Genomic DNA, 11,496 nt, shown 5'->3' on the forward strand with positions numbered 1-11,496 from the left:
CATGCGTTACACAACACATGGGACCAACGGCTTTACGTCCCATCCGAAGGACGAAGCAATGGTTAAGTGTCTTGCTCAAGGACACAGTGTCACGGCTGGGGATTCGAACCCACACTCTGCTGATCAGAAACACCAGAGTTTGAATTCGGTGCTCTTAACCGCTCGGCCACGACACTTCCATTTATGGGAGTCAAATTTTTGACTCCCATAAATGGCCGACCGTGTTAGTTCGCAAAGTAAAAGGAAAACCACGCAATGTCGAGGCGAACTTGAGTGGATCATTGTATTCTACTTTTAAAACATCTTTCCAATCATATGCATTTCATAAAAAAGGATTACAAACGCTTTTTATAGACATCTCGTCCGATCCAAGGCAACGTACGTACACCTTTGTTTGGGATTTTTTACCACTCGATCGTTTTAATAATATGCAGGTGTAGGGCAATAAAACTAACATCTGAAATTTCATGATGGTGTTTTTGTGATGTCGCCAAAAGTCCATTCGCCATTCAGAATGAGGCTAAAAAAAACAGGTCAAAAATAAGAAAAGTGGCTGAATGTTAAGCACATTCACCAAGTTCATTACATGCATTAGTTTGCGAAGAATCAAACACATAATAAATGAATCCAAAATATTAATAACCCATCAACATGTCAAAATGTGCATGATCGACAAGCAAAAGATTCTGGGTGAAATTCAAGTCTAAGCAACACAAGTAACCATCAAGGTACGCTAAGTTTCAAGGAATACCGTACACATACATGTAAAACCTCGGCGGAGTTACAATAACATGCCAACTACAGCATGGCGTCCATCTTGTATAAACATCTTGAATAATTAAGTTTCTTGTATAAATATATATATTTTTTTGTACTTTAGTTGCGCAAGATGCATTGCAGTCTAGGTTTAAGGTGGCGCTTGAGGTATGGGCAGTTAAGCAATGTTAAGTTGATGCAAAACTTGTTTTTGTAAAATGATTAATGTTTATACAAGGTGTAATATAACACTTTATTTGTTATCTAACATTTATTTGCTATCTAATAACTGAAGACTTGCATACTCTTCAGATGGTCTTACAATAGCACCTTTGAGAAAGTCAACAAGTTAATTAAATCTCAAGTTTTGGAAGAGTCGTATCATTTAATTTGCTGATTTTGCTTGAGAAGCCGACGACTCTCAGAATTGCAAACTTAATCAATGCATTAGCCACTAGCCAAGAACCCCATGGAGAGAAGACAAGGAAGGAAGTTTCAGTTGTAGATGTGGGAGAAAACCCCAGAGAATTATTCCTGAGAAAACCCCCCAAAGCAATTAGGTACATGTATAGGGACTGAAAACCCAATCCACACCGGTAGTGCCCCTGGCAGGATTCAAACAGTGATCCACAAGAGGTCACAACAGGTGAGTAAAGATTCCACCATGTCCACTGAGCCAGCCGGACCGCCCGGTCAAAAAATCAAATCCTTTCAAGATTATGAATTGTAGGTACATGTATCGGACATTGACATGCAAGAAAATAAACCTGTATATAATTTAATATCTTTTGATTAAAAAGAAGAACTTTCTAAAAACAATCACAAATTGGGGGTTAACGAAAATTGTTTTACTACAACAGGATTTGCACCTGCGATCTTCGGATTAATGGGTGCGCTCGTTTAGCTTCCTGAGTCATCCCCAGTCTGCTCCTGGTGCGTTCGAACAGCTTTGACGTCATTCAAGGGGCTCACATCAGCTTGTGGAGTGGGTTACTTGTGCATGACTTCACCAAGAGAGGGCAAGTGTATTCGTTTGATTAGCTCTTGTCAGGGGCTCACCCGAGTGAGCACCGCGGGGTCGACCCAGGGAAGCTTATCGAACGCACCCAATGTTTAAGCGCTCAAGAGACAGAGCTGTTGCACCATAATGTCGGCTGTCTGTCTATTTGCACAGCCACAAAATGTGCACAGCACAGCCACAATCGTGGGTATGTTATCAAAGACAACAAATAAAAAATGGGTAAGTGTTAAGTACAGTATCTCTTTGAAGAACTTGTATTTCTCAAACGCGAGTTCTTTTTATTTATGATTTATTCAGCAATATAATGTATAAATACATTGAGGTAACCTACATCAGTGATTTTCAAACTGTTGGTTTAAATGGACAAAAAAAAATGTGTATCCATGTTGGTGGCTGTTGGCTGTGCACAAATATATTTGTTCTGGGATGCCTGTGTAAGCCTTCTACTACACTGTATGTCACTTTACATCTTTTGAAGTGTTTGGACTTTGATTGTGGGACTGCCTAACCCTGTAATAAGCACATTATCTAGTTAGTAAGACCTGCACTAGCAGCCTATTGCATCTGTATAATACATCATATTTCATGTATTTCTGTGAGCTTTTTTGCCGACATGTTCCCGCAGTCTGCTTACTTTTGCACTTCATAGTATGATAATACTCACATGTGAGGCTTGTACTCATATAGGAAGAAGAAGACACTGCTCTAGACATACTAGAATTGCAAAGGTCATCGGTTTACACCACACCCGAGTAATATGCCTGTGATTTTTTTCACAGGACTCAGGAAAGTACCGAGTATAGTATACAGTACAAAAAAATCGGTGTAATGTTAAAAAACAAAATGAATATTCTTTATCCCTAGTGCAAATTAAACATATATTACATGAAGCACATTGGGTTTTTTTCTTTTTCTAATGGCTTAGTCCTTCTGAATCCTTCACTCTGGCAATGGATAGAGAAGGATTTGGGACTGAAAAGATTACTTGAACTTTTATATTTTTTATTCTGCTCTAATACTCTTGTGATCCTCTTGTGGAATTTGAATAGAATTGCTACTCACCTAAAGAGGTAGCATTGTAGTACATTCTGGAGAAGAGGAAAATGGTGACCTCATTAGTTGTGTTTTTCTCTTTCCAATGATTGAAGAGGTCAGAAACAAACCCATCAATAGCTTTCTCCCACAGTAAATCTCCTGCAATTAAACAAATAAATAATTAAAGAATCAACATATTAAATAATAGTATTTGGCTTTTGCCCTTGTACGTAGCAAAGTGTTTTTAAGGCACCGAACGCCTTTGGCAATTGTCAAAGACCAGTATTCTTACTCATGTACTTGGTGTATCCCAAGATATGCATAAAATAACAAATCTTTTACTCAATTGGTCATCAAAGTTGCAAGAAAATAATGAAAAAAAATACACCCTTGTTGCCCAACATGTGTGTGCTTTCGGATGCGTATGTAATAAAAGGCTTATGCCTGATAGTCTTTGAGAAATTACCTCTTTCTCAAATACCATGAATACTAGATAACTTCAAAGGGAGCCGCTTAGAGCTCTCCATTTCTCGTTACCAAGTAATTTTTCATGCAAAAAATTATTTAAAGCCACTTTAGTCAATGTCTAAAGGAATCAAACAGGTAATTTTTAAAGGAAATAAGAGTGTAAACTGAGATATTCTTTAGGCAAAACAGCAGCTAAGGAAATTTAATCTATAAACTACCTACATTAGCTCTGAGAATGATTATAGTTAACATTAGTATTCACGAGTTGAAAAAAATACCTTTGTTGTTTAAAATAACAAAAAAAAGCGAACCTCCCCAGCAATACCGCCCTCAAGGGCTTTACATCGCGTTATCTCCCCAAGGTTTTTCCACATCAGTCACTAAGGTTTGACTAATGGGAATCTCCTTTACATTGACCTTTCCATCCTTGTAAATCATTGGGGAAAAACCGTAACATCGAATAAGTTACCTGAGGCAGTGAAACGTGATTAGAACTTAACGCCACGTCGCTGTTACAATAACAAATAAAGTAGATAGATGATGCAATAGTGGTTGCGGCCTCCAAATTGAGTAAGAAGCCCCAAGGATCGATTCACAAGAGTGATAGATCTATAAATAAGTCTAACCTACTCCATTGTGAAACATGTTATTCGTTCAGGTGTGGTGTAATTTATCCGAAAAACACCTGATTATTTTGTTTTCATGTAGAAGCTGCACAAAAGTCCTGGTAGCAAGTGTCCTGAGAAATCATTGTGTCTCAAATAGAGTATCCTGTAGTGTTCCATGCATAACATGTAAACAACTCCCTTGTATAATTGCTATATATTTCTGATAATGAAACCGAACCTGCCGTCGATTTCACAAAACTCTTCCTAAACTTAAGACTAATCTTAGGACTTAGGACGAGTCCCAACCCTGCACTGTAGCATAAAGACCTTTCAAGAGATTAATCCCAAGTTAGGACGAGTTACTCGTTCTTACTCGAGATAAGACGAGTCCTAACTCTTTGTGAAATCGACGGCTGGCTCTTAAGTGAATTTAATCACTCTACCTTGCAAACCTGATGTAACCTGTGAAAAAGAGTGCTTTCTACATGTATGTGAACCAGAAACACCAGGGTTAACCCCTACTCTTCCAGGATAAGTGTTCTGGTTCTTTATGTGTACTACCAATGGCGTAATGTCCCATCCGAACGACAAAGCAACTATAGTACGTACAAGTCAATTCAATGATGGCTTACTTTTGTGTGAATTGGAGTCCTTGTTGTCCCTTGTCTTTGTCAAACCAACAAGTATTATATTATTATTATTATTGGTTTATTAAAAAAAACATTCAAACTTGGCAGCCAAATGCTAAATTGTGTTTAAAATTACACAGCAAAAGTAAATATCTATACTATTTTTAAAATTAAAGCAAAAAAATAAAAAAGCAAACAAACAACCAAAAGAGCACCCCAACAATCGAGCACCCCCAAAAACAAACAAACACCCCAACAAACCAACAAACAACACCCCCAAAAGCCATCCAAGCCCCCAAGTAAAATCTCACCATTAGCATCAAAGTCCCACATCTCTGAGCTCATCTGTATGAACATGTACACCATGGCAGTGGCTGAACGAAACGCTACACGGGTATCTTCAGTTACTACACCACACATCACCTTCTCTCCACCCGCCCAAAGTTCATTGACCTGAGCACGGACTCCGGAGTATTCCACCTTCTTTGACAGGTAGGGGCATGAGTCAATCTTTAGAAGAAACAAGTCAAAAATTTATTTCAACAGCTCTTCGATGCAATCTTGAACAATTTAAACTGTTGCCTCAAAGGGAAGGTACACGTTTGGTAATTACTCAAAACAAATATTAACTTAAAAACTTACTTGGTAACGAGCATTAGTCAGAGCTGTTGATAGTATAAAACATTGTGAAAAACGGCTCCCTTTGAAGTATCATGGATTTTGAGAAAGAGGTAATTTCTCATTTAAATAATAAAAGACTTCTAATATGCAGAATCTCAGTTATGGAACAGTCATCCAGAGGTTGTCAAACAGGCTGAGACATCAGAACAATTCAAAACCCAGTTAAAAACATCTGTGTTCTTTGTACAATTGTTGATTTCCTTTTACAGCGCATAGGGACCTCACGGTGATATGCGCTATATAGACCATGTGAACTTTGTTTACAAAAAGTGTGACCCTGTGCATTCTTTAGGTATTCCGGCAGGCAATATACTGCACTGGTCCTTTGGGAAAGTTGACATTTTGTGTCATAATTTCCACATAAATCCAAGAGTTATGAAAGCAAAAGCTGGACAAGTTTTGAAATGTGGCCCCTTTCATCATATCAAAAGTTGATAGGAATTAGACAGTGGAATCTTCATAAAACATAAGATTTTCTGTTTTCTTCCATTAGGCTGTGTACAAAATGTGCCTGCAGGAAGTCCAGGCTCTGTGGCTCTTTTGTAAACATGTGATGTCACAGGTCACATCGTCTATAAGAATGGTTTATTATTATTATTAGGAAGAATAATCAAGCCTGTATCATACCAGGTTATTCTTGAGTCTCCACATGTCACTGCGGCTGATATACTGTTCTCTAAAGACCAACTCCAATAGATCGAGACCAACATCTTGAACTGACGACACACGGCGAACCTCCACATCTTTGTAGGCTCTCAGTTGGAACAGGTTAGCTATCGTCTGCTCTACGCTGATAATATCTGTTGAAAGAATACAGTATTTGGTAAATTGTCCAATAAAAAAACCTACATGATAATTGTTGTAAAATAAGGCAATACTCATCAAGGGTTTGACTATAGTATAAAGATAAAAAACTTAAGTACATAAAATGTGTAGCAATCTCTTGTCTACTGATGTACTTCTAGAGTTTGAGAAAGAAGTAATTTCTCAATTTGAATTGCATCTTAGGCTCTCAGTTGGAACAGGTTAGCTATCGTCTGATCTACGCTGATAATACATGTATCTGTTGAAAGAAAACTTTTATTTGGTAAATTGAACCAAAATAACCCAACATGATAATTGTTTTTAAATAAGGCAAAACTCTTCAAGGGTGTGATGTCTTAAAAAGAAAAACTCAAGTATAAGTACCAATATCTTGTCTACTGATACATTTCCAGAGTTTCATACACCAGGGGTGGATTTCACAAAGAGTTAGGACTAGTCTTATCTCGAGTTAGGACGAGTTACTAGTCCTAACTTAGGACTAGCTGTACGTTTTTGATATCCCCTAGGACTAGTCCTAAGTTAGGACTAGTCCTAAGTTAGGACTAGTCCTAACTCTTTGTGAAATCGACCCCAGTACATGGATCCAACTTTGTTTTCCATTTCTCAAAAAGTAGAAGTCTCTGGCTTCAAATGCATTTACACATTGAATCTATCAGAGTCAATCTTAACACAATTACTTTATAACTACAATATATTTGACTACCGATTGGAATGAATAGGCCTACATGGTTCTACCCAAGATTTGTTTCAAACTGGCAGGCATTCCAAACCCAAGTTTGGACAAAGCATACTGAACTGAAACGTCCTCATAATGTTTCTACTTGATGATCATGTTGGTTTCAAAAGCTCTACGATGCAATCTTGAACAAATTTAACTTTTGTCTTACATTTTCAAAAATAATAATTTGTTTTTTTTTCTTCGTATTGGCCCTCAATTCACCTGTATCATTATGCTAGCTTGCTCCATGGGACGCACCCTAGAGTAAAACTTAACTTTCAAGTCTTCCTCTTAGCCTGCATTAGTGCTGCTTTTTTATCTTCTCTAAATCAAATCAATGTACAAAAATGAACCTCAGAAACACAAAAGCACTTAGTAAGTCATTCTAGACTAAAGGATTAAGTTGCAAAGAGTTTTTAAATAGGTTATTACCTTTCCCTTTTTGTTGCAAATCGGTTTGTAAAGACTTCACTTGCAACAGGAGATGGCTGGAAAAGAAGAAGTAAGTATCATGCAATTTTAAACAAAGAAAGAGTTAATATCTGTGTCATAATTGAGCCAGTGTTTGATAAACTGCATTTCTTATCTGGCATGTCCGGTGAGCCATCTTAGTTCCACTGCATGAGGAAAGCTAGTATTGGTATGCGATGTTAAAGATGCTATGTCAGATTTTTAGCCCCAAACATTAAAAAATCGGTTTTGTTTTGAGTGAATGGTATTTCAAAGAGTATCACCTGCTCTAACGAAAACAAGTTTATCTTTTATTTTTCATGGTCAGGAACCAAGACAAAAATTTAAAATGTTTCTTATAAAACACATAAGATTTGGTCACGTAATTTTGAGCACTTTATTTCACTGCTACTAATAATTGGCGGACTTTTTCATGCAATGGCTCAAATGCAAGCTTGTAACTGTCTCGACCCCCATCAAAATACCTATTGAATTTTAAATCAAAATTTAACTTGGCATTAAAAAATTAACTAAGCCTGTGACCCTACCTTTAATTTCTAAACGGTTTTACTGTTCAACTGTTTCTCTGCGCCAGCGGTAGTTTAATTTGCTCTAAAATACACGACCACTAAGAGACAATTCCGTGGTACAAGAAGGTCCCAATGTTTTCACTATTAACATGACATGAGACTGTACGCCTCTCGGTATATTTTGACACATGTTTCTCTTATTAGAAAACCTTTCCAGCAAGGTGTCAAAATTTGTTGGAAAGGCCAAGGTAGACATTTTTGTTTTTTTTTCCATTTCCAATGTGTGTGGAATAGTTTACACACACACAAGTTTCTCTTATTGGAAAGATTTGATAGTAATTTATATTTTCTATGTAATTTTTTTACTTTTTATGTCATGTTTTCTCTTGTTTTGTGCCTTAATGGCTTTTGTAGGTTGTTTTATCAGGATCGCCTTTAGGTAGTGATTTACGCTTTTTGGTTTCCCACAGGCTTGATCTCTGTAGCCCTTTTTGGGCGTTATTTCTCTGTTTGTAGGCCCCTACTGTTTGCCTGGACATAAATGAAAAGTCTGAAGCCTGAGTGGAAAAGGGAAGGAACTAATGGTACTCAGTTGTTGAGAATAACATATTAGCCACTAGTGTTTAACATACACTGTGCTACTGTACGTCCAGGAAACCTGGCCAATTGAACTTATTTTAAAAACATCAAGGGAACATCTGTGCACAATTGTTTAAAAGACTGACCGGAAGGAACAATTCTCTGCGCGATACAGACATTGGGGGCATGATAACAAAACCGACTACAATTTTTACAAAAAGGCAATTCACTACATTGTAGGCATATTATATGGTTGTAGTACACGTAGATGTAAAGTTTGAAAGTTCGACAATAGTTGCCTAAAGATAAAGTGTGCCTGTTGATCAGTTATTTTGACAATTTCAATTGAAGTCAACTTTTGTCTTTTTCTTTTTTCTTCCTTTTCAATTTTTTTTTATTGGGGGGTGGAGGGTTTAGAACATGAATACAATACCTATGGCAAAGTTAACTTTTAAACAATTTCTAGAGGCTAATTTGGTGTGTTTAGGCGTATTTTATAATAAACCATGAATAGAAACTGAATATAGGTTGGCTAAATAAACAACATTGCTTCCTCAACCAGTTGATTATGGATGACAAGTTAAATGTACATTGTAGCACACTAATGTTGCTGGGAATGGGGGTTGTGACTTTTTGTTCTTTTATTTCACAATGGAACATTGCAACAGCATTCTCAACACAGCATTTTCCAAACTTTGGCATGAAAATGTTAACATTATCGATCTGCAATATTTAAGAATTTATAACTTTTGGATTATACATTATTTTATTCCTAAATATATTCCTATTTGTTCTCTTCTTCTGCTGATCCAAACAACTACAAAATGGTCAGAGAGAACTTCATTGCATCTTCATTATTTTTGCCAAACATTGTCAGGGGACTTTTAAAGAATCACTTGTTTGAATCTTGTGTAACTTGCTTCATATAATTCAGTGTTTTATTTTGTGTGTTATCGAGAGAGGCTACTGCATTTTGCACTATAAATGTCTTGTATTAATTATTATTCTTAGGTTTTGTCTTGATTTGATTTCAACTGACATTTAAAACATTCAGGAAATTCAATTACAACCTGTCCCTTGACATTTGTTTTACTATCATTCAAACATGTTCAGCACAGGTATCTTGTAATGTAATGCGCCATTTATTATAGCTCTCTGATTTCATTTATGTATGAAATTTTGTAATGAACAATGTTTTTCTACAAAAAGTACACAGACCCTTTAAAGGTACCGTACAACTTTGGTAATTGTCAAAGACCAGTATTCTCACTTGGTGTATCTACAGTAATAAAATATCTGCATAAACTAACAACTGTCAAAATATGGACTTAATCGGTCGTCGAAGTTGCCCGAGATTAATGGAAGAAACACCCTTATCGCACAAGTTGTGGTCTTTCAGATGCCTTGAATATGAAATCTCAGATGAGGTCTCTTATTCAATTTAAATATATTAGAGATCAATTACTTCCAAAAAAGGTTACTTCAGAGGGAACTGTTTCTCACAATATTTTATACTATCACCGGCTCTCCATTGCTAGTAATTTGTTTGCTAACAATTATTTGAATAATTACCAAAAGTGTCAAGTGCCTAATTTAAATTAGACAAAAGTACTAAATCAATCAAAATTGTTATATGTATGGATTTGGGTGAATTAAAGGTTCATGACTGACCTGCTTTCTTCATCTGGGTGGAATATCTCAAGAATATCTCCAACCTTAACGTCTGGAAACTCCTTGGGATTGATAACAAGTTTATCTTCTGTTTAAATAAAAAACAAGTAAAAAAAGAAAATGACATCTTTCGATAGCGAAACCAACCTCATCATTCCCCTAGGAATAGGTCTGACCCGGGTGAGCCATGGTCATGACATCATAAAGTTACTCTTTTGGTCAGAGCTCAGCTGAGCGATCCCGCCTCTGCCCAGCCTGGAAGAGGCCAAGAGGCCGACCTCACAGCACCTGGGTTGGACGACTGGAAGCAGCTGGGCAGCTGTGGCAATCCGCAGCAGAACGCATTGGTTGGGCGGCTCTACGTCCCCCCTGATGGATCAAGAGGATGATGATGATGATGATGTGGCGGAGCTACATGTATACAACACAGATACATGTACATACTGTATACAAAGACCCTGACTAGATTTTACCTTCAAAGAATTTTGATGCAGGAGGAGCGACCAATAACTTTCCGTATGGCGCCACCTCTTTTTCACTAATTTCTACAACAAACACCTGGACATCTCATTGATATTGAGGTAAGATACTATATTATTTCATATCAAATGAAAAAGTGGTGGCGCCATACGGAAACTTTTCCCTTTCACTATTTCTACCTCCATGCTTCCACCATGCCATGCACTGCATGGATGCAGTCCACTGGCACTGCTGTATGTTTTATATTATCACACCCCTTGCAAGTATTCTGCCTGCTCATTGGTTTACAGCGCGTCACATGACATGTCTTAGTTTTGCTAGACAACGGCCATGTGATGGTGCGTCAGTTTGTCATGCGCTAGTCCAAAGACAAGCACATGGGCTGGCGCCGTGCGCTAGTCCGACAGACCAGCACACGGCGTGCAGTACCCGGACTTCCGTTGCGTGTACGAGGATAATAAATCAATAGTCTGTAACCATTTCGGATTGCACGACACTACATGCAACACAGTAAGTTAAAGTGTTTGCAATCTGTATTCGCGTCGTCCGTGGATTGTAGCATTCAGGTCTGTAACTTAATAACAATAGTACAGTATTTAGAAATGTTTGGGGTGTTATAAAACAAATATTGACCGCTTTTACTCGTGCAATGGTTAAAAACTATGACTCCCTCGGTGATCCCCGGAGCATTCTATTTTCCCTTGGCGAATATATTATTATGCAGGACCAGAGGGGCAGAGTCAGACTCAGAGTGCAATGCAAAAACATGCAGCCCTCAGCATGCAGTGAAAATGAACTGGAAAACAAGTTCAGTGAATTCAGACTGAATTCACTGAATTTCAGTTAATTTCTTACCACTGAAACCTTTCTGGTGCACCCATAGCTTGAACAGCTTCATGGTACCTAAAATGTGGCTCCTTTGAGCGCATACTTTAGAACAAAACCCATGTTATAATCAGATGAACACAAACGGACGACGGGCAGACGACAGAGGAGTCGGAGGAGTCGAGTGTATTGTGTGGGCGGCGGCGGCATGCACAGTAGA

General features: G+C 37.7%; 1 protein-coding gene across 2 annotated transcripts in view; it reads right to left on the reverse strand.

Annotated features, from left to right (window-relative positions):
* Window positions 1–11,462, reverse strand: part of LOC139939083 (GATOR1 complex protein DEPDC5-like) — a 57,390-nt gene extending 45,928 nt beyond the window's left edge. For both annotated transcript variants that reach the window (XM_071934818.1, XM_071934817.1), the window contains exons 1-6: window positions 11,307–11,462; window positions 9,972–10,059; window positions 7,174–7,229; window positions 5,826–5,998; window positions 4,829–5,027; window positions 2,840–2,971 (exon numbers count right to left, since the gene is read on the reverse strand). In XM_071934818.1, coding sequence (XP_071790919.1) covers window positions 2,840–2,971; window positions 4,829–5,027; window positions 5,826–5,998; window positions 7,174–7,229; window positions 9,972–10,059; window positions 11,307–11,349 — 691 coding nt within the window. In that variant the 5' untranslated portion in view covers window positions 11,350–11,462. The remainder of the gene's footprint in view (window positions 1–2,839; window positions 2,972–4,828; window positions 5,028–5,825; window positions 5,999–7,173; window positions 7,230–9,971; window positions 10,060–11,306) is intronic.
* Window positions 11,463–11,496: the final 34 nt, after the last annotated feature.

The sequence above is a fragment of the Asterias amurensis genome, chromosome 6 (assembly GCF_032118995.1).
Source record: "Asterias amurensis chromosome 6, ASM3211899v1".
In the NCBI taxonomy this organism is placed as follows: domain Eukaryota; kingdom Metazoa; phylum Echinodermata; class Asteroidea; order Forcipulatida; family Asteriidae; genus Asterias; species Asterias amurensis.